General features: G+C 38.4%; 1 protein-coding gene and 1 long non-coding RNA gene across 2 annotated transcripts in view; one reads left to right on the plus strand and one right to left on the minus strand.

The window, feature by feature from the left end:
- The first annotated feature begins 1,194 nt into the window (after positions 1-1,194).
- LOC120445414 (lipase 3) overlaps positions 1,195-23,937 on the plus strand; it is a 56,726-nt gene continuing 33,983 nt past the window's right edge. The window contains exon 1 of the mRNA XM_039625828.2: positions 1,195-1,780. Within this exon, the coding sequence (XP_039481762.1) occupies positions 1,613-1,780 (168 nt within the window). The 5' untranslated portion in view covers positions 1,195-1,612. The remainder of the gene's footprint in view (positions 1,781-23,937) is intronic.
- LOC120445415 lies at positions 6,381-8,134 on the minus strand. Its single transcript, XR_005615744.2, has 3 exons — positions 7,971-8,134; positions 7,776-7,879; positions 6,381-7,718 (listed from the first exon to the last, which is right to left on the minus strand). It is a non-coding gene; the product is annotated as an uncharacterized LOC120445415 (long non-coding RNA).

A 23,937-nucleotide genomic window follows, 5' to 3' on the forward strand; every position in this document is an offset into this window, starting at 1 on the left:
ATGGATGGAAATCTGTCATGTATGGGAAATGCAAGAATTCTCCAGACAGCTTCAGCACTGCTAATATAACGACCACTTTCATATAGTTGAACTTCATTTTTTTTATTTTCATCAGTAAATGAAGCTTGATCACTACCCTTATTAACGTACTTGCAAATATACTTTATGGATTTTACTGAAGTACAAAATTCCACATTTATGTATATGTGCTTTAAATGTTCGCATAAGTACAGAATTATAGGGTACAAAAGTGTGGGCGTGGCAGCTTTGGGCGGTTTGTGGGCGTTAGAGTGGGCGTGGCAAAAAGTTTTTTGACAAATCGATAGAAATTTAGAAGACCAATACAAAAATGAAAAAATATTAAAACATTTTTCAAAAGTGTGGGCGTGGCAGTTGGGCGTTTTGTGGGCGTTAGAGTGGGCGTGGCAACATGAATCGATAAACTTGCGCTGCTTCTATGTCTTGGGAGTTTGTATGCTTAAACTTTATAGCTTTTGTAGTTCCTGAGATCTCGACGTTCATACGGACAGACAGACGGACAGACGGATATATATACTTGATCAAGAATATATATACTTTATATGGTCGGAAATGCTTCCTTCTGCCTGTTACATACTTTTTAACAAATCTAGTATGCCCTTTTACTCTACGAGTAACGTAGAGTGCAACAAATCACACAGCACAACGAAAATTATCACAAAAAAAAATTCTAACTAAAGAAAATGAAGTGTCCTCAAAGATTATAACAAACAAAGTTCCGCCTTAATAAATATTTAATTTTTATTTTATTTAACTAAGTCTGTTTATATTTTCGTATCAATAGCAGAGTTTATTTATCATGAAAGAGGAAAGGCAAATATCTGTAATATATAGATTACATATAACTACTTTTAAAACAGGAACCGAAATATGAAAGCCGTCGCTAAATTTCTATGGAATCAAACAATTTTAAATGCAACTAAACAGAAACGCTATAAAACAACAAAAATGCGTCGTGATTCTTTGTCGCCTTTTGTCGTTTTCGTCATTTGCTTTTCGTAAGTACCGTTTCTTCAAAATTTGCTTGCATTCTTACTATGGCTGTCAAAGTGATGGCGTCGGGCTGAGCAATATGTTTTTTATTTTTTTTTATATATATGTATGTACATATATATGTTAAAACATTTATATTAATATTTACAATTATAAAAAGAGTACATTGTTCACTTAAAATATAATTGAAAAACCCGCTGTATTTCTACAGAAACTGTGTGTAGACATAACATGGTTTCGGCTTGTATCCGATCATTTTCGTTGTTCTGCGAAGAAGAAACACTTCACAATACTTTTTTTTCTCGACGCGATCATGAACTTTCGACTAGGTAGTTTTTGCAGTATAATTGCTTTTGAACGAAGTACAACGTGCTGCTGGGGACGGAGAGAAAATAAAGTTATCAGCGGACGGACTTATACATAGCTGTCGCTATCTATAAAATCGAATGATAACATATTTATGGACTTGTATACATATGTACATATAACTGACCAATTTTAAATTTGCGGTATTAATAACAACAAATTAGGCAACCGGGAAATTAAAGTTGGCAGTTCGCTGTATTTGATCACAGCTGGTATGCAACAATTGCGCGCAAAACGGGGCGAAGAGTTTCAGTTCTTATATATTTTGACGTGTAAACAAATGTTGAATAACGAACAGACCCGCGGCTCTGCCCTGCTGCATATTTTGATGCTGTTGCTACTGAATAACAAAATTGGTTTGGTAGAGTGCGACAAAGTTACGGTAAGATTCTTAACTGCTTTTACATTATTAGTTTTAAAACTTTTTGTCCTCTTGAGTTATTTTATATATGTATATACCCATAGACCAGAGCTTAACTATACTTTACAGCTTTAAAATATTAAATTATAGAATTAAGAATTATGAATGTTTAGTTCGAAATCTTGTTACTTTAATCTAATCTCTAAGAGCGATATGATAACTAGTGTCTCAGACAATTCAGTTCCTCAACTATCATATACCCGCTACTCAGCCAAAGAGAGTGTCAGGAAAATGAAGCAATAATTTATATTTATTTATTTTACTCATTTTTGCTCAAAACCTAAAATTATTATTTCTTAAAATCATTGGAAGTATTCGATTTATTAATATAGGATTGCAATTTTGGTGTTTCGCTAGATTTACTGCCAATAAAAATTCTCTACCAAAATATGTTTTGATATATTTTTATATTTTTGTTAGTCTTGTAAATTTCTTTCGATTTGTCAAAAATTTGTTTGCTACGCCAATTCTAACGCCCACAAACCGCCAATAAGTCAGTGTGGAAATTTCTCCTTCGCACTTCCCATATTCTAGTAACAGGTACCAATACAGTTTTTTTTTAAAACTTAACACGATACAGACCGTCCCATGGGTGTCTATAAGTGTGGTCTCTTTTCGATAGCGATTCAATAGAATCTAACACTATCACGACCTACTGCACCAGTTACGTTTTATTACTCTTTTATTACGTTTTTATTACTTTTGAGTCTATTTAACGACCGTATTTAATGACAAAGACCAACGCTGCAATTGAAGTTTTATCAAATAATAGAAATCGGGTTGGAATTTTTTTTTATTGTTCAACGTTCAGCTTAAGACCAAAAATCAAATGTAAGTAAAATTGAGGAGAAGCCTGCTTTAACAATATGTTAATGTAATGTGAGGAGAGCTTCAGAGAGAGCAGGCATAACTACAAGAATGGCTGAGTGCCGTTGCCAAGGAATTGTTTATAAGAATTTATACTTCGGAGATGGCATACAGTATTGATTCCCAAATTAAGTGCTTTTTTTATGGTTCTTGGAAATAATTAAATTGGCCAGATTGGGTGTCGCAAAATTTTATTTTGTTTATTTGTTTAATGTTTTATTTATTTTATTGTGAAAAACATATATGTATAGTGAAAAGATTATGTTTTATTGAGTCGAACTAATGTCCCGTCAGTTGACTAAGGACAATGCTAAGAATAAAAAAACTTGGATAAATAGTTTTCAAGTCTTTATTTCTTTGATCTCAGCTTAAGACTAAATTTTAGTGACACAAATTATTCTTGTACTGCCCTTTTGCTTACATTATTTCGCGAGCGAGATCGCCCGCTTGACATATTGATTGTATACAAGATTTAGAGTGCTGCTTAGGGAGAGCGGCATCGCTTGCTTTGGATGTGGATTGCTTACATTGCATGCACACTCAGCATACTCTTTTATATACTTGAACAGTACTAGATATGTAAATATGTTTCTATATACGAATATTTATCTTAATATCTTCCCGCACCCTGTTTCTAGAGCTTCGGAGTCTCATCGCCAAGACATAGAATGAAATAAAAAAGTATTAAGTTTTTATACATTCTAACATACATATAGTGACATATCCATAAGTTCCTAAGACTTAAGCACATGCCTACACACTAACACATACAACATGTACACACAAACACACCCTACACTACTCTGGATGTACCCAACAGATACCAGATACCTGATAAGTCACCCACTGGTAGACTAAACATCCGTTGCCTAATTTAAACATTCTTTGCTTAAGCCCTCGCATCATCGTCACGTTCCCACGTTTAAAGCTCGGACTCGCAGAAGTATTAGATTTCAATAAACAAAATTACACTTGAATCCAAGAGAACTCCAAAGACAATTAACTCTCCATTTAATCAGAACCCTAAAGTCTAAAGTCCATATTAGAAAAGCTCGAAAACGAGGCTTGAACGTCAATCAAATCAGAAGAATTATCAGAGTTCAGTTTGAGGCCTAATTATAATCGGTCGGTGTTCTTCTCAAATAAAAATATTGTAATCATTCAGTAAAATAAAATTATATGTTTTATAATATGTTTTATCGCTAAGGTAAGATAGGGTAAGAAAAAAGGCAAAGACGAATTGATGCGAGAGAGCAACAGTGGCTAACGTAAACGGTATCCATTTCCCCTACTTTCTCGTAGAGGCTTACCTCCACTTTTCCGGCGTCATGTTCTTCCATTTCCTTTTTGGCAAGCGTGGAGAAAGGTTGGTTGTGTCCAAGCCAAACCTACTGTTTTAGTAAAGTTGAAATTGAATAAGGGTCATCGGGAAATATTTGGTTTATAATAGTGCAGAGCTGTGGAAGCTGTGAAGGTAAGCGATAAGGAGCGAACGCTCAGGTAGATGGGTACATTTGTTGAGGGGACAGCGCAGCCGATCTGCAAATATTTGGAAAGCGAGATGGCTTCCGGCGCGATCGTCGCAACCACCCGCCTGCAGCAGCAGGAAACACAATTAAAATCCCTAAAGAAAACCAATTTTGCCCAAGAGAGTTAATTTTCGAAGAAGCAGCCCGGATACCAGAAAAGCTTTTGAGCTGGGAGCCAACAGAACATAGTTCGCTGTGCCGAGCGTTTTAGTTATGAGTTGACGCCGCCGCGAACCGCCCGCGCTATGTTTCGCCGGGATTAAACCCTTTAAAAGGCCCCAAAATTAGGCCTAGATTCGTCTAGATGTGAACCAAAACGTTACGCATAAAAAACCATATAGAACCGAAAGAAAATAAAGAGAGAACGCTATAGTCGAGTTCCCCGACTATCTGATACCCGTTACTCAGCTAGTGGAAGTGCGAAGGAGAGTCGTTTATGGGCGTTAGAGTGGGCGTAGCAACATGATTTGACAAACTGGCGCGGCGTCTATGTCCCTGGAGTCTGTATGCCTAATCTCAACTTTCTAGCTTTTGTAGTTCCTGAGATCTCGACGTTCATACGGACAGACAGACGGACGGACATGGCCAAATCGACTCGGCTATTGATCCTGATCAAGAATATATGTACTTTATATGGTCGGAAACGCTTCCTTCTGCCTGTTACATATTTTTCAACGAATCTAGTATACCCTTTTACTCTACGAGTAACGGGTATAAAAACATAAATTTTGTCATAAAAGAAACGAAAAAGTAACGATGATAAAACAGTATAATTAAGCTCCTTTAATCCGAGCTAAAAGCTTTTATGCTTGCCACTGGTAATTGTTGTTGCATAAAAAATGCCCTTTCAGCGGCAATATTCTTTTTAAATATTCATAAAATTTGGCCGATAAATCTGAATCTTATTTCGAATTGCCGTCCCATTCAATTTTATATAACAATTAAATTACCCAAAAAATTCAATAATTCAAAATATTTAAATAATTTCTTATACTCTATTTTAATCACATATTCTATCGTATACTTATACTATATAACGGGTGTTTTTTTTAGAGGTATAGAACTTTAAGTTGGCATTACTGTTCAAGATGGCGACCGATTTAACAGCTGTCAAGTGATTTATTCTCAGTTTGGTTTGGCAATTCGTCATGCGTGCTTACAAAATCCAACTCGTGCAAGAATTGAAACCAAACGATCATCAAGCAAGGCGTAGATTCGTCGAATGGGCCCAAAACGAGATTGCTGTTGTTCCCGATTTTTCATAAGCCTCCAAGATCTTGTGATTTAACACCGCTAGACTACTTTTTGTGGGGCTATGTAAAGTCATTGGTCTATGCGGATAAGCCACAAACGCTAAACCATTTGGAAGACAACATTCGCCGTGTTATTGCCGATATACGGCCAAATGTTGGAAAAAGTCATTGCAAATTGGACGTCCAGATTGGACTACATCCGAGCCAGCCGTGGCGGTCATATGCCAGAAATCATATTTAAAATGTAATGCCACAAGATTATCTTTCATGTCAATAAAATTCATGTCAATCGAATAATCCATCGTTGTTTTATTGCAATTTAAAGTTCTATACCTCTAAAAAAAACACCCTATATTATATATTATATATATACTATATATTTGTAACGTGTAACGACGGGTGCTGTGCTAAGACACCGAGAATCGATACTTGCGGGGGCACGCTATAGGATCCGGCCTTGCTCGTCGGCTTGGGGGGTGTTGTTCTTGCCTACATCGATTCAATCACGGCCACCCTTTATTATTAAATAGTTTGAAAATTGAGCGTGCTGCGACAAAAGAATGAGCAATACATAACCGGTAAAGGAGAACAGACGATTCGCGAAAACAGTTTAAGAAATAGGAAAGATGACGAGATATTCAGAGATGCGAACCCACGGCTTTTATTAGGGTCGCGATGTGCCCTCCCATCCTATGATCACGCGCCTTAGAGCTCGGCTCTTTGAATTTTCCTACGCACACGAATACATCAGCTGAGTTCAGTTCACTTCAAATTTAAAAATCCATGATTTATTCTTGTTGTCTTTGTCCAATGGTGATAAGCTTTATACTAATTCTTAGAATAAGGAGAGACTGGAACATTATCCTCCAGTAAATTAATAAAATTAAAGAACTAGAATTTGGACAATTGGGCTAAAGTTTACTTCAATGTTTATTCTCGTATTGATATTGGCACTCGCCACATTATAATTTACTAAAATTCCCTTTTATTAGTGTTATCGACTTAAGTCGTATTCAAAAATTAGACTATTAATTCAATGCTTATGAGAATTTCGACTCTACACAATTTCATTAGTTTACTCTTAAATTCTTAATGGGCACACGCCACATAATTATTCACTAAAATTTCTTTTGTTAAGGTTTTCGACTCAAGTCATATTCAAAATGTAGACTCTTTTAATTCAATACTTTAAACAAAAATCGTTCAACTCTAATCGGAGTAACTTCATCATCATCGTTACGTTAGTCGCGGCAAGTTATCTTTAAGAGACGTCAGAAAATTCTTACTTTGGTTTCAACAACTCATTGTTCAATTTCATGTCCAACGACGAAGATCGATCTTCCGATGGTATAATCTGAAAGAAATGAGAAATCACGCGAGCCATTTGTTCAGCACGAGAAGGTATCCTATAAGAATTTCCCTAACAACTCTTGACCTATGCAATTAAAGATATTACTTTGAACGGACAACTTAAATCATAGCAACTAAAATGTAAACTTAATCAATTTTTAGGCAGATATATATACGTAGGAATTCAATTAAGGACAGGCTTCCCGTCCATTTGTTGTTGTCCTGGCGACTAAATAGGTCCCACTAAATAGACACAGCTCTGCTGACCGATACGGAAAGCCCTTATCTGCTAGTCTTAAAGACTCACTGGCATTTAAATCATCAAATTATCGAAGGTATACGGCTCGAATAAAATACTGTATTTTCTGGATAAAGGCATCCAACGGCTGAACGAAGTTCCTGTTCTACTGGAGTCTAGCGAACGAAAATGTGGCTAGCAGGAATCTCCTGGTCAAATGTTATAGGCGCACACGCGACTCTATGGCGGAGACATGGGTGCTCCCTAATGGCTGGTAGCGAGAAGACCTTACGAGGTTAAAACCGGCTTTGGAGCTGCGGTTCCTCTTCACACAATCACTAATCAGCTACGGGTCACCAAGCCACCTCCTCAGTAGAAACTCCTCACGGCACGTTGGTGATCCCTCGAGGAGACGACTCCGAATGAAGAAGAAACTGGTCACAATTTTAATCGTCCATGGTGATCCTCTTGAAACTCCTTACAGGTCTTCTAGTCTTCCTGCAGGGGTGGCGTCCACAGGAACACCCCTCAGGGACTCTATCGCCGAGCGCCCGATGCAAGGTTTCTCCCCAAAACAATAAATCCGCTGCCTTGCGCAGCCACAACCACGCTCCAGTGGCACAATGCTGAGAATACTGGCAGAAATGCCTCGCTTTAGCAACCTGCAAACAGTTTCAACATTATTCTCACTTCAAAATCTTGCCAAGTAATTTTGTTACTTTAGGCTTTGACTGGGATCCTCACGCAGTCTATCCGACAGCACTGCTGCCTTACACAACCACCCACTGGCGAAGACAATGGCAGAGAAGCCTCCCACAACAACCTAAGAACAATTTCTGTTAATTTAAGATTCCTGATTGGCCAAGTAAATTTTGTTACTTTGCCATTTGACTATAAAACGAGAGGATTCTCACCGATTTAATCGCTATCGCTTCCTTCAAATGCCCTGCTGCACACGCAGGCAGAGGAACTGGTGACTCCACAAAAGACCACGAGGCGTTGTTAACTCCTTCGGCTTAGGCTTTCGGAGATGCACACGTCTGTATTCCAACTCGCCAAGAAAAGAATAGGCCGAGATCGGCAAATGGCCGGCGGAAGTTCGTGGGAAAGTAAACAGTGACAGGAGCCACGATTAACAACACTAATTTTTGACTATCGATACTACTATCGATATCTAAATATTTCTATCCATATTATATTACAATATGCCGGTAACACTATTGGATGGCAACACCATTACCAGTTACCATACCAATATCGATATTTATTGGCGGTTATTTTAACTGCCGCGGCAGGCCGTTACATATTATATATATATATATTATATATTTATATTTATATCATGTGTTTATTGTTTAGTCTAAGATATTTATTTTCTTTTAGCTTGTAATAAAATTGTATAATGTTTTGAAGAAATTTTGAAGTGGCCGCAGCTAGCAAAAGGGGTCGCTCAGGCAATTTAGCGCTGAGGGTATGAGTGCACATAGGTAGGGTGGGCAAGAGAAGTGCCTCCATAACATCCGTGGAGGTGAGAGAAGGGTTCAGCCGAATTTGAAAGTATTTTTCTTCTTGCAGCATTTATTTATTTGTGTTAGGGTATCTCTATCCCGGTTGTAGCTTGTTGTCGCTCGCAACTATCTTTTATTAAAATTATGTATAGGCATTCCGAGATCTGACCAAGATCATCACCCCCGTCGTCAACGAGCCAAGCCGGACCATTATCTTGCGTGCGCTCAGATCTCGAGGTAACATCTGGCGGTTCGTTACATTTATAAATAATATAATTATTAGTAATAATTTTATAACAATGATTGGCGCCCTAACGTTTGGCCACATATAGGTTTTATGTGACTCACACACACACACAAAAATAATTGTTCTATTTTTCTATCAGCCAAGAGGTGGGTTAAGACCAGGGTAACAGGTAGTCGTTTAGCCACGGTTGCTCCAGCTGTTAGAAAATCATCGATTATTTCCACTCACAGTTGTTCGGAAGCTTAGAAACACGAAAGAAGATGACTTAGTTTTGAAGCGCCTATCCGGGCACAGCAGACAACAGAGGAATAGGAAGTAGACAGACTTTTGTATACTCTACACAGTGCTGCCCGAGTCAGTGCATTGCAAACGCATAGGAGTAGCAGGTGCAATTGCTTTTAGAAGCGTGCAGCTGATCACGGATGTTAGGCATAGACAAAGGGGCTCAACAAATCTTATTGGGGGAATAATTATTTTGCTATTATTTGAATAGGATTACTGAGCGTTTATCTTTCAGAAGAGAAACTCAGGCAACGGGTAATAGCGAAAGGCATAGGCCCATCAAAAACGTGTCTGACCACGGCAAACGTTTAATGTTGTTGTTTTCGCTGATTAGCCATAGACAACGCTCGTCAGTTTTTTCTTAATTTCGCTTTTGTGCTGAAGCCTTTTGTTTGCATATACATAAGTGCATTCTTAATTGCAAGCATTGCCATGCTTTCTGGCCAGACTATTGTTATTGTTATTGCTTTAGATTTATATTTGATTTGCGAAATGAAGTTTTGATTGATTTTATCGACTTATATTTTTTTTATATTTATATCATTTTCAACTTATATTTTTTATATTTATATTTATATAATTTTCAACTTATATTTTCTTATATTTATATAAATATACCCGTTACTCGTAGAGTAAAGGGGTATACTAGATTCGTTGAAAAGTATGTAACAGGCAGAATGAAGCGTTTCCGACCATATAAAGTATATATATTCTTGATCAGGATAAATAGCCGAGTCGATATGGCCATGTCCGTCTGTACGTCTGTCCGTCCGTATGAACGTCGAGATCTCAGGAACTACAAAAGCTAGAAAGTTGAGATTAAGCATACAGACTCCAGAGATATAGACGCAGCGCAAGTTTGTCAATTCATGTTGCCACGCCCACTTTAACGCCCACAAACCGCCCAAAACTGCCATGCCCAAAATTTTGAAAAATGTTTTGATATTTTTTCATTTTTGTAATAGTTTTGTAATTTTCTATAGATTTGCCAAAAAAGTTTTTCCACGCCCACTCTAACGCCCACAAACCGCCAGGACCGTTGAAGACTCTCCTTTGCACTTCCACTAGATGAGTAACGGGTATCAGATAGTTGGGGAACTCGACTATAGCGTTCTCTCTTGTTATTTTTAGGAACGTTTATCTTAAGTTATAATTTTTAGGAGGTGTATTTTTTCGGTTTTATTATTATTTATTTTTTCTCGTTTATTGGAGAGCGTGCTAGTATTCGTTAATTCGTTAATTCCACAAGGAATGCATGGACACTCTGATGAAGTCAAAGGGCAGCTGTCCGGGTTGCAGGCTTCAGGAAAGCTCAGTTGGCAGCAGAAGCGATCAGCAACATAGTATCGCAACAAATAAAGGCGCTAACCAAGCTAACAGAACAGATGGGGCAAATAAATTAGAAAAATTTAGCGGCACAGATACAGGAGCCGCCAAGATCAGCCGAATCGGTCCAAAACTTTGGAGGTCCGTCTGAATTGGGGGATATTGAGCTACCGAATAGACCAGTTTCAGCCTTTACAAGCTCAGATTTGAGCAGCCGTCCGGATAAGGTAGGACAGATCATCAGCAGCTGGAAGCAGCTTCAATGGGGCTCATGACGGTCTTGGTGTGGATAATTTCTTGTATCGAGTGGAGGCGTTAACCCGGCAGGCGCTCAATTCCTGATTTGATTTGGTCTGCGGGAACGCTAGCGTGCTCTTCGATAGAAAAGCACGAGAATTTTATTGGCGTTTTCACAAAGTATCCGATAGTTCGGATAGCTTACAGAAGCTTTACGCAAGCAGTTTCGCGATACGCGCACGGATGTGGATCTAAGAGAGTCAATTAGGGACCGGAAGCAGAAAGAGAGAGAGAGAGCTTTGATTGTTTCTATGATGCCATTGTCATAACGAATTGTCTAGAGGTTCCAATGCCGGAAAAAGATCTTATAGAAACTCTTCGCGAAATTTGCGTCCGGAAATTAGGCATGAGCTTTTAAACGTAAGCATAGATTCCGTCCAAAAACTTCGTGATATCTGTCGGCGCAGAGAGGGTTTCTTGGAGGTAGATGATTTGCGTTGGTGTGCTAAAACTGTAGGAAAGAGGGACATCGGTATCACGATTGTGAGCAGAAGAGAAACATATTTTGCTATGGTTGTGGAGCACCAAACTCCTATAGTGTCAAAAAAACGTGAAACTAAACACACGGCCCAGACAGCAGCCATGTGTTCCCAGAGAAAAGCCAGCGAACCAAGACCAGTGACCAGTGACGCGCATGCCTTGCCTGACATCCGACGAGCCGAGCCGGACTATTATCTTGCGTGCGCTCAGATCTTGAGTTAACATCTGACCTGTTGTTACAAAAAAATGGTCCAGATGGCTCTGTTCCTCTTTTGAATTCAAATTTAACCACTACACCAACATTGATCTCTGCGGGTTAGCATTCGGTTGTCTACCCTATGCTTGAGTTTTTGTTGGTTTTTCTTGTTTACATCAAAATAGTAAAACATAGAGCAAATGCAATCATTTATATGTTTGATTAGTGATCTCATACGTATCTTTGTTTTTTAAATATGTCGCAGAAGGAAATGTTATTTTGAAATGAGCGCCTTATCGATGGTTAACTTGCTTACGATACTAATCGATAGGACGGTTTGTATTTGGTTGTGAGATCTTGACATACAAAAAGATCGAGTGTGGCCCTGGTTTAGCGTGGTTGTTCTTCTAAGGAAAAAGTTGAGAAGAAACACACAAGCAGCGGAAGAACAATTGGAAAAACTATCAAGGGACTCGCTACACAATCATAGAACAACTTATAGCGCTCCGTCATCAGAAGTGGGATAGTACTTTCGTCTACTAACCATGGAAGACCAACTGCGCATCTTGATGGAGCACCAAAGCCAAAGTTTCTTGGAATTGGCAAAAACTCTGCAAGCGTCGGAACGAGAACAGGCACAAACTTGCGTCGTCACATTGCCGAAATTTAACGCCGACATTCCTGGCGCCGACGCTACTCAATGGTGTGCTACGGTTGACATTATTTTGGTTGAAAAACCGCTGGAAGGCAGTGCTCTAATATTGGCCTTAACAAAATCGTTGGAGGGAAGCGCGACCCAATGGATTTCTGAAGTGTGCTATGCAGGCGTGACTTGGCCGGAATTAAAACAGTTATTTCAACAACGCTATGCAAATACTGAAACGCCAGCCGCCCGGTTTTTGCAGTTATTAAACAGTCGCCCCGGCAACAGTGAATGCCTTGCGATATACGCTAGTCGCAAGGTGACTTCGCTTGTTAGCAAGTGGAAGGGCTTGGATGCTGAGAGGATTGCGGTGTCCGTGGTTTTGGGACATTTGGCCAACTGTGACCGCCGAGTGCAAAGAATTGCATACACTGCCGAGATCAAAAATAGACGTGACCTACAGGCTGAGTTGCAGGTCTTCGCTTTTGACAAGCGCACACATCATTCTGGAAATGAGGAATCTGGAGCAAAGCGAGCTAAGTTTGCGTCACTGAAGTGCCATCTTTGCGGAAAGATGGGGCACAAAATGATTGATTTCCTAAACAAGAAGCAGAGCGCCGGCATGTCGAGACAGGATCAACGAGGAAGCCAACCATTTCAGCAGCATTTTAAAGGCAATATAACTTGCTATCGTTGCCAGGAGCAAGGTCATATAGCCTCACATGTTGTACCCGATGACTGTATGTCAAATAATATTGTACTGGGACGAGAAGTGTTGGCTCAGGGATATGCTGCAGTAGTATCTTGTAAAGGGGTTGAAATAATTAAGGATGAAACAAAAACTGTTAATACGTGCTCTAAATTCATAGACAACTCATTTGATATAATAGAAAGCAATGTATATGGAGAAAACAAAAACGAAATAATAACATTGTTAAAATCCTACTCAGATTCTTTTATACAGGGAACGTATCAGACTCGCGTCAATTCTGGTGAAATGCAAATTCGATTCATTGATCAGACCAAAACGGTACAAAGAAGACCATATAGATTGAGTCCCAGCGAGAGAGATGTAGTTCGACGCAAAGTTCAAGAATTGATAGATTGCAAGGTTATCAGACCGAGTAGCTCCCCTTTTGCGAGCCCTGTTCTATTGGTGAAGAAAAATAATGGATCAGCCAGACTTTGCGTGGATTATAGAGAATTGAATTCCAATACAGTTGCCAACCAGTTTCCCTTGCCTTTAATATCTGATCAGATAGCCAGGCTGCGCGGTGCAAAGTTTTTCACCTGCTTAGACAAGTTAACAACAAAAATGTTTAAATCCAGAACAATGAACCCCAATAAGCAAGCTTCAATCTGCAAGCTCAGCGTCTGGAAGCGTTTCCGACCATATAAAGTATATATATTCTTGATCAGGATCAATAGTCGAGTCGATCTGGCCATGTCCGTCTGTCCGTCCGTCTGTCTGTCCGTCTGTCCGTCTGTCCGTCTGTCCGTCTGTCTGTCTGTCCGTCCGTATGAACGCTGAGATCTCAGGAACTACAAAAGCTAGAAAGTTTAGATTGGGCATACAGACTCCAGAGACATAGACGCAGCGCAAGTTTGTCGATTCATGTTGCCACGCCCACTCTAACGCCCACAAACCGCCCAATACTGCCACGCCCACACTTTTGAAAAATGTTTTGATATTTTTTCATTTTTGTATTGGTCTTGTAAATTTCTATCAATTTGCCAAAAACCGTTTTGCCACGCCCACTCTAACGCCCACAAACCGCCCAAAGCTGCCACGCCCACACTTTTGAAAAATGTTTAGATATTTTTTCATTTTTGTATTAGTCGTCTAAATTTCTATCGATTTGCCAAAAAACTTTTTGCCACGCCCACTCTAACGCCCACAAACCTGCACTTCTACTAGCTGAGTAACGGGTATCAGATAGTCGGGGAACTCGACTATAGCGTTCTCTCTTGTTTTATTATTTTTTTACCTTGCTAACCGCAAAGTAATTAACTGACATGGCAAGTGGATATTACCAAGTTCCTATGCATCCGAACTCTGTCGAATATACGGCATTCGTCACCCCTGATGGACAGTACGAGTTCCTGTCGATGCCATTCGGACTCAAGAATGCATCGTCAGTTTTTCAAAGAGCAGTCATAAAGGCCTTGGGTGATCTCGCCTATTCGTATGTCATTGTGTATATGGACGACATAATGACTGTAGCTGCAACCAAGGAATCGGCACTTGAAAGACTAAAAATTATTTTGGATATTTTAACAAGGGCTGGATTCTCATTTAATGTTGAAAAATGTTTCTTTTTACGGACTTCTGTCCAATATTTAGGATTTGAAGTAAGAGCAGGGGAGATTAGCCGAAATACTCGCAGGGTAGAATCTTTGAATGCTTTGCCCCCTCACCCGCAGTATCCAATCGAATTGCATACCGATGCCAGTGCAATCGGATATGGTGCTATACTCTTACACAGAATTGAAAATAAACCGTAATGCTATAGCAAGACAACAAGTGTATGTGAATCCAAATATACCTCATATGAGTTGGAAACACTTGCCGTGGTTAATGCTGTTAAGCATTTTCGGCACTACTTACATGGCAGAAAGTTTGTAATATTCACTGACTGTAATTCGTTAAAATCATCACGAAATAAGATTGAGTTGTTGCCTAGAGTCTATCGTTGGTGGGCTTATTTGCAGACCTTCGATTTTGATATACAGTATAGGGAAGGCAAGCGTATGGCCCATGCTGATTTCTTTTCCAGAAATCCACTTCCTCCGGAAAATTCCCCTGAATATGCAAAGGTCGTTGAAAAGCGAATCGAATTAACTGAAGTATCTGAGGATTGGATTCGTGCAGAGCAACAGAAAGATCAAGATATTGTAGAAATCATTACCAAGTTGAACGATGATGCATTACCATTCGAGTGGTCTAAGACATATGATTTGAGAGGTGGAGTTTTGTATGGAGTGATACAAAGAAATGGCAAGACGATGTGTTTGCCAGTAGTGCCTCGCGGATTTAGATGGTCGGTTATAAACCAAGCACATGAATCCATAATGCATCTGGGCTGGGAGAAAACACTCGACAAGGTATACGATTACTATTGGTTGAGGGCATGGCTAAATACGTTCGAAGATTTGTTGAAAATTTCATAACGTGCAGAGTTTCCAAATCATCCTCTGGGAAAGTACAAATGGAATTACATCCTATTCCCAAAATAAACGTTCCATGGCATACTATCCACATAGACATAACAGGCAAGCATAGTGGTAAAAGCGATCGTCAGGAATATGTAATTGTACAGATCGAGGCATTTACCAAGTACGTTTATCTTTACCCCACTTTCACATTAAGTGCAGAAAGTTGTGTAATGGCGTTGAAATCATCAATTTCTTTGTTTGGAGTCCCTATTCGTATTGTGGCTGATCAGGGAAGAAGTTTCACAGGCGCCAAGTTTGTTGAATTTTGCTCTTCCCAAAACATAAAAATACATTTGATAGCAATAGCAGCAAGCCGAGGTAATGGCCTGGTTGAGAGGGTTATGAGTACCTTAAAAAAATTATTTACAGCTTTTGAAACAAGTTCTAGATCTTGGCAAGAGGCATTGGGTGACGTGCAGTTAGCTATTAATTGTACTGCTAATAAGATAACCAAAGCGAGCCCGTTATAATTATTAATAGGAAAGGTTGCTCGTTTTTAGTTCTGGTTCCATCATGATCCAGAAACAGAAAAAGATCTGACCAAGATAAGAACTCAAGCTTTAGATAATATAGAAAGATCGGCAAAGTATGAGAAGGATAAAGGCAGAGCTAAGGTAGTAAAATTTAGTGTTGGAGATTTTGTTTTGCTTAATAATAGTGAGAGAAACCAGACTAAATTAGATGCTAAATAAAGAGGTCCATTTGAGATTACAGAAGTATTGGATAATGACAGATATACCTTAAAGAGTATGAAGGGTAATAGACGTTATAAGTATGCGCATGAAAGATTGAGAAGATTGCCAAATGGGTGCCAAGCGAGCTGGAGATCGATGTTAACCCGTCAGAGGAAGCTGTTGAAAGAGACAGTAGTGAAGCCGTTGAAAGAGACGGTATGGAAGCTGTTGAAAGAGACAGTAGTTAAGCCGTTGAAAGAGACGGTATGGAAGCTGTTGAAAGAGACAGTAGTGAAGCCGTTGAAAGAGACGGTATGGAAAGTTGATGAAAGGGAAAGTGAATGGAGATGTTGAAATAGAGAGTAGAATGGCGTAAGGTGTATGGAAGTACACAGTTGTCGATGGCTACGTGGCTGTACCTGACCCTAGAGTGGTATTACGAGGGTCGTTTGATAAGTCCGTGACTTTTTGTATTTGCCGCGCACCTGCTCTAAATACAACACTGCTCCTGTCAGCAGTTATCGATTAACAGCTGACTGTAAAATTTTGAGAAAGCTGCGTTTTTTGGTTTGCGTTTTATAGGCATTGAAAGCAGACGATCTCGTGAATTTTAACGAAAATGGAAAAAAGTGAATTTCGTGTGCTAATTAAGCATTATTTTTTGCGTAAAAAATCCATCACCGAAACCAAGGAAAGACTTGATAAATATTATGGGGACTCTGCACCATCAATTTCAATGGTTAAGAAATGGTTTACTGAGTTCCGTTGTGGTCGTACCAGTACAAGTGATGCCGAACGTTCAGGTCGCCCAAAAGAGGTCGTCATGCCAGAAATCGTCGACAAAATCCATGGAATGATATTGGATGATCGGAGAATGAAAGTGCGTGAGGTAGCTGAGGCTGTAGGCATCTCAACTGAACGGGTACATCACATTTTACATGAATATTTGGACATGAAAAAGCTTTCCGCGCGATGGGTGCCGCGATTGCTCACACACGACCATAAGCGCAACCGTGTGACCATTTCAAAGGAGTGTTTGGCGATGTTCAACCGCAATCCAAACGAATTTTTGCGCCGTTTCGTTACCGTAGACGAAACATGGATCCACCACACCACACCAGAGACCAAAGAACAATCAAGACAGTGGGTTTCTCCGGGTGAACGTGCACCAAAGAAGGCCAAGGTGGGTCTGTCGGCCAACAAGGTCATGGCCACAGTTTTTTGGGATGCACAAGGTATCATTCACATCGATTACCTTGAAAAGGGTAAAACGATCACCGGCGAATATTATTCAGAGCTTTTGGACAGATTCGATATTGATTTGAAGCAGAAACGACCGCATTTGGCGAAAAAAAAAGTGCTGTTCCATCAGGACAATGCACGGGTGCACACGTGTGTAGTCAGCATGGCAAAATTTCATAAATTGGGCTACGAACTGCTACCCCATCCAGCATATTCTCCAGATTTAGCCCCCTGTGACTATTTTTTGTTTCCAAACATGAAGAAATGGCTCGGCGGTAAGAGATTCGGGTCAAATGAAGAGGTCATCACAGAAACAAACGACTATTTTGAGGGCCTTGAGAAAACCTATTATTTGGAAGGAATAAAAAAATTGGAAAAACGCTGGACTAAATGTATAGAGCTAAAAGGAGATTATGTTGAGAAATAAAACGCTTCTTTGACGAAAAAAATATATTTTATTCAAAAAGTCACGGACTTATCAAACGACCCTCGTATAATGATGTTATTGTTTGGAAAGATAATACAAAAAAAAAAGAGAGTGATTAAAAGTTTAGATAAAAGAAGAGAGAAATTAAGTAAGAAATGAAACGAATGAAGTGAATTGAATTCAAATTAGTTGAAAAAATTTAAAGCAAAAAGTTAAGGAATACTTTGATTTGAAATATAAAAAAAAAAATTAAAAAAGATCTTTAACGAAGGATTTAAATAGAAAGATGTAGAACGAAATAGTTAAAAACTTGAAGTATAAGGACATATGATGAAGTCTAACGTTGGTTAATGTAAACTAAAGATTATGTTAAAGGAAAACAACGATGTTAATGACTAAGACTAAGACTAAGTTGATTGTCATATTAAAATTAGAACTGAAGTCTGAATGCAGTGTGTGAATCTCTGATTTATGTCAGGACGTAGCTCATACACGAGGGCGTGTAATTTATCAGAATGGCCGTGTCGGAGAGAAAATGTTATTTTGAAATGAGCGCCTTATCGATGGTTAACTTGCTTACGATACTAATCGATAGGACGGTTTGTATTTGGTTGTGAGATCTTGACCAGCGTTTAAAAAACTGCCATAAGTTTCATTTCACATGATTTTGCTTCTGCTTCTGAAAAATCAGAAGTCGCAGTCAAAGCATAAGTAAAAATCCCGCAGCGACGAATATCAAAAATCAGCAGCAGTCGCCGTTTTTCGTTTTTTCGCTTTCTGCTTTGCTGTTGCTTTTCATCGTAGACGTTCGTCGCTGCTGCAACTACCGACGACTTTCGGAAGTCGTCGGCAGTCGCAGCAGCATAAGTCGGTGCCTTCGACTGTTTGCTGCTTTTGATTTTCGTTGCTATTGCTGCTGACCAACAGTCGCAGCAGCAGAAGTCGGCGCCTTCGACTGTTTGCTGCTTCTGATTTTCGTTGCTATTGCTGCTGACCAACAGTCGCAGCAGCGTAAGTCGGTGCTTTCGACTGTTTGCTGCTTCTGATTTTTGCTGCCAAGCAGCATAAGGCGACAGACGCATGAGGCGACAAATTTTGGAAGTCATCCGCAGCGACCGCAGCCGTCGCAGCGTTTATTTCCTCATATTAATTTTACTTGTAAAACGTTTGCTGCTTGATTGACACGTACGCTCACTTGCATATTTCTGCTAACCATGGCACCAAGTGAAGTTTGGAAATATTTTGAAAATAAGGCAGTCGAGGGCTTAGCTGTATGTAATATATGTAAAAGCTCTCTAAAAAATAACAGAATTTCAAATTTAAAAGCACATTTACAAAAACAACACAAAATTGATGTTAATGTCATTAGTTTAGAAAATCTTGAAACTTCATCAACAAGTTCTTCTAAAATAACAAGAAAAAAAAAAAAATTGAAGTAAATAAAAAACAACTAATAAGATCATATATAGGTTTGGTAACCGAAGATAGCATTCCCTTCAATGTTCTAAATTCACAGAATATGAGAAACATACTTGATCCAATTTGTGAAGGTCTAAAAACAGCAGAAGGAAAAATGATGAAATTAAACGCAGTAAACTGTAAAAATACATTGGAAATAGTGGCAAATAATATAAGAACACATATAACAGCTGAACTTAAAAACACGTTATTATCTTTGAAAATAGACAGTGCAACGCGTATGTCCAGAAATATTTTTAGAATAAGTGCACAGTATATAAATTCGGCTCAAATAAAATCTATAATATTAGGAATGATTGAGCTGAAAGGTGCAGGATCAAGTGGAGCCAAAAATCTTGCAGCCGAAGTGATCAAAGTGCTTAATAAATATAATATAAATTTAAATCAAATCGTATCTATTACTTCTGACAACGGGGCAAATATGCTTAAGGCAACTAATATTTTGTCATTTGTGTCTGAACAAAATAATGAAGAGAACGATTACGAGTGCACCAACGACGATTATTTGGATAAAATAGACTTAATAGAAAAAATTCCCAAAGTTTTAATAGGAAATATTGATATCGTTGTGCTGCACATACAGCACAGCTGGTTGCCCTCGATGTAAATAAATCATTGGACATAATTAAATACCTAACAAAATATTATTTTATAAGCATTATACAAAAAGAAAGTCCAAAAAATAAAAAAGTACAAGAAGTACGCTATAAGTAATTTCCAAAAAATTTAGTCATTCGTAATTAAATAAAAGTCGCGGCTACTGAATGAATTTGTCGCCTCATGCGTCTGTCGCCTTATGGTGCTCGGCAGCAAAAATCAGAAGCAGCAAACAGTCGAAAGCACCGACTTACGCTGCTGCGACTGTTGGTCAGCAGCAATAGCAACGAAAATCAGAAGCAGCAAACAGACGAAGGCGCCGACTTCTGCTGCTGCGACTGCCGACGACTTCCGAAAGTCGTCGGTAGCTGCAGCAGCGACGAACGTCTACGATGAAAAGCAACAGCAAGGCAGAAAGCGAAAAAACGAAAAACGGCGACTGCTGCTGATTTTTTAGAAGCAGAAGCAGAAGCAATTGTTCGCTTTCTGATATCGCTCGCAGCAGAAGCAGTGAAAAACAAAAATATTGCGACTTCTGCTAATTCGACTGCAGCTTTTCAAACACTGATCTTGACATACAAAAAGATCGAGTGTGGCCCTGGTTTAGCGTGGTTGTTCTTCTAAGGAAAAAGTTAAGAAGAAACACACAAGCAGCGGAAGAACAATTGGAAAAACTATCAAGGGACTCGCTACACAATCATAGAACAACTTATAGCGCTCCGTCAAATATATGATTGATAAGTGAAGTTGATAAGTTATGTAAAAGTATATGTATTGATTCGCGATCGATAAGCAAATGGCATTATTAAATGTTGTTGCTTAAAACCACATGACAAGGAACATCGCCATTATACAATGTTAGACTAATTTATATAAACAAGTAAAACAAAAATTAAAATAATGTGGATTTTCTAAGAGAGTAATTAACAGCAATGTGCAGTAATATCTTTTCGAACATAAAATTCACGTCAAAGAATTCAGAAAATCTTGATAAGCAAACAAAATTATGTTAACATTTAATTACTCAAGAAGTGTTTGTCTCGGGTCTTCATTGAGCAACGTCTTTAGCTGTGTGTGAAATTATAATTATTAGCTTTAAAGCGAACGGTCGTGTTTACTTATTTTTGCGTTTGTCATCGGGTTTTAATAAATTCCTAATAATTATATTTTGCAAACATAAATATTCTCTTTTGATTTGTGCACTAGTTTAAACAAATTAACTAAATTTGAGCATTTTTGTCTGCACCCGCTCATCCACTCGCTCACTCTCCCACACAAAATCTAAAGTTCTAAGCGCACTCCGCTGCGGTACATTCAAAGATTTGCAAGAACTGATCTGTAGTTTTGGTATAGAGATACTTTTTGTAGAGCTGGTGATCTCCGTTCTGCGCTAGATTAAATGATTAGCCTTAAACTATAAGAAAAATCTCCTAAGCGCAATAAATCCGCTGGTGATAGGCTGCCTAAGGGGAACACCCCGCAGCCACTGGCAAATAATCAACATATAATCTGCAGTACCAAAACCCCTCACGGTGGTTCCACTAAAGAAAATTTTCGTTTCTCGACCATTCCCTGATCATACATCATCTGATGTGTTGTCTTGTAGTATATACAAGCAAAACAAAAGCCGATACAAAAACAATATAAAACTGGAAAAATTAATTTTTCTTAAGCAATTTCATCTTTCAAGATAACGGTCCCTAATGAGCTATTTTCGACCGTATGTTCTGGTGATTTTTGGCCGGAGTTCGAAGCTAAAACTAAAAACAAGAGAGAACGCTATAGTCGACTATCTGATACCCGTTACTCAGTTAGTGGAAGGGCGAAGTAGAGTCTTCAACACTGACATTTTTTGGCGGTTTGTGGGCGTTAGAGTGGGCGGGGCAAAAAGTTTTTTGGCAAATCGATAGAAATTTACAGGACTAATACAAAAATGAAAAAATATCAAATCATTTTTCAAAAGTGTGGGCGTGGCAGCTTTGGCCGGTTTGTGGGCGTTAGAGTGGGCGTGGCAAAAAGTTTTTGGCAAATCGATAGAAATTTACAAGACTAATACAAATATGAAAAAATATCAAAATATTTTTAAAAAGTGTGGTCGTGGCAGCTTTGGGCGGTTTGTGGGCGTGGCAAAAAGTTTTTTGGTAAATCGATAGAAATTTACAAGACTAATACAAAAATGAGAAAATAAAACAATTTTCAAAAGTGTGGGTGTGGCCGTTTTGGGCGGTTTGTGGGCGTGGCAACATGAATCAACAAATTGCGCTGCGTCTATGTCTCTGGGGTCTGTATGCTTAGTCTCAACTTTCTAGCTTTTGCAGTTCCTAAGATCTCAGCGTTCATACGGATGAACAGACAGACGGACATGGCCATATCGACTCGGCTATTGATCCTGATCAAGAATGTATATACTTTATATGGTCGGAAACGCTTCCTTCTGCCTGTTACATACTTTACAACGAATCTAGTATACCCTTTTACCAAAGACATTATAATAACAAGATGCGTAACGGCCATACATTGGTTTTGCACTATGCAGCCACTTTTTTGGTGACGGCCGAAATTGCTCTCTTTTCGCTCGCCAAAAATTGAGAGCGTAAAAATCTAAAAATAGAATTGACTTGTTTGTGTGAGTAAAAACAATAAAGGAGATAGTGTGTATGTGTGCGTGCTTGTGCTAGAAGACGATTTTCGGGCCGAAATCAATTTTGATCTAAGAAACAAATTTGATTAATGTTTTGGTCAATTTCGATTCGTAACTATTATGGTTTGAAAGAATTTTTTTTAATATTCGTTTGATAAAAGCGCCGCTCGAATTAGCTACCGTTCAGATATTTATATTTATATTGTTAATTAATAATATGTAATATATCTTATAATCGGTACCCAGGGAACACCACGGGGAGGCCATTACAATTGTAATGGGGTCTTATATTTATATGACCTTCGAGTCGACTTGAAATGTTTAAATGTTCAACATTAAAACATTTCCATGTTCCCCAACTAAGCTAGTTTTCTAACTATTGCTTTTTATTATATATCGCCTCTTTTTTTAATTATATAATTTAATTTTTAAAGTCGTCAATTATTTGAATGTTTATATTTTTTTCACTTATGAGATAAAATGCTGAGTTTAGCTTGACTTTTTTGTCTATTAGCAATAACAGTCCATTTGCAATGCTTAAAAAGCAAAACTTTTATAAGTTTTTTTAAAAGATCTATTTTATGCTCATAACATTCATTTTCTACATGAAACCATAATGAGAAATCACTACTCTCATTTGTGCACTTAATGCATTGGTCTACAATAAATTTTTGTATACACATTTGTTTTTTATTATTTTTAAAAATATTTTCAAAAACTTTAATGTGTATTTTACAAATATTAAAAAATGGATCAGATGGTGCCTTTAGTTTTCCAAAGTCCGATTCTGTCGAGTAGTTTTTCTCATGTATAAAAAGCTCTGATGGAGCTGTTAAATGCTCGGTTTCTTTTAAAATTACCGATCTGCATTTATCGCAACTGGATCCCTTTGCAATATATCCAACAAAATATCTACTCGAAGTTAATTCAATGGGTATATCATTGCACAAAAAATTATCTATATTTTGGTCAAAGTACCTCTCATTGCCTTCTACAATTTCAGAAAATGATACTGAGTATTCTTGCTGCTGTATTTCTTTTTTTTCAATGCAAGGCTGATATATAATCGAATCGAACTCTATTGGCAACATCACATCATCATCTGATTCGCAATTAGAGTTTTGGGAAAATTTAAAAATGTGTAGGGATATAAGCTTGGCAATTATTATATTAAATTCATTAACTGAAGGATTTCTGCAGTTACCACCTTTTGCTCGAACGCACGCAAATATATTTTCAAGGGGATCCTGGTTAACTCTACTTGTTAAAAAGAAAAAGTGGTCCGTGTGGTTCTTAAATATATCTTTGACGACACTGACGACATATTGCAACAGGGGACTGTGAGCGATATCTTTTTTGCGCAGGCGACCTTACAGCATTAAAATTAATTTCATCATTATTATTATGTCATTAGGTTTCGATCTGGAATTGTTCCTTTCCTCAGATATCTTACCCCAATATCATCTGGGGAGAAATGATCGTGGCATAAAAACAGTGATGAAGTGCTTGCCACAAAATCCTCCGTAAATTGGCACTTTTCCGCCTATTTCATTAAAATTGTTGGATCCTTTTCAGGAAACCTAAACAATTTAAGGGTGGGGAAATCGCGCCTAGATTTTTGGCAGT

This window comes from Drosophila santomea, chromosome 2R (assembly GCF_016746245.2).
Source record: "Drosophila santomea strain STO CAGO 1482 chromosome 2R, Prin_Dsan_1.1, whole genome shotgun sequence".
NCBI classification, from domain to species: domain Eukaryota; kingdom Metazoa; phylum Arthropoda; class Insecta; order Diptera; family Drosophilidae; genus Drosophila; species Drosophila santomea.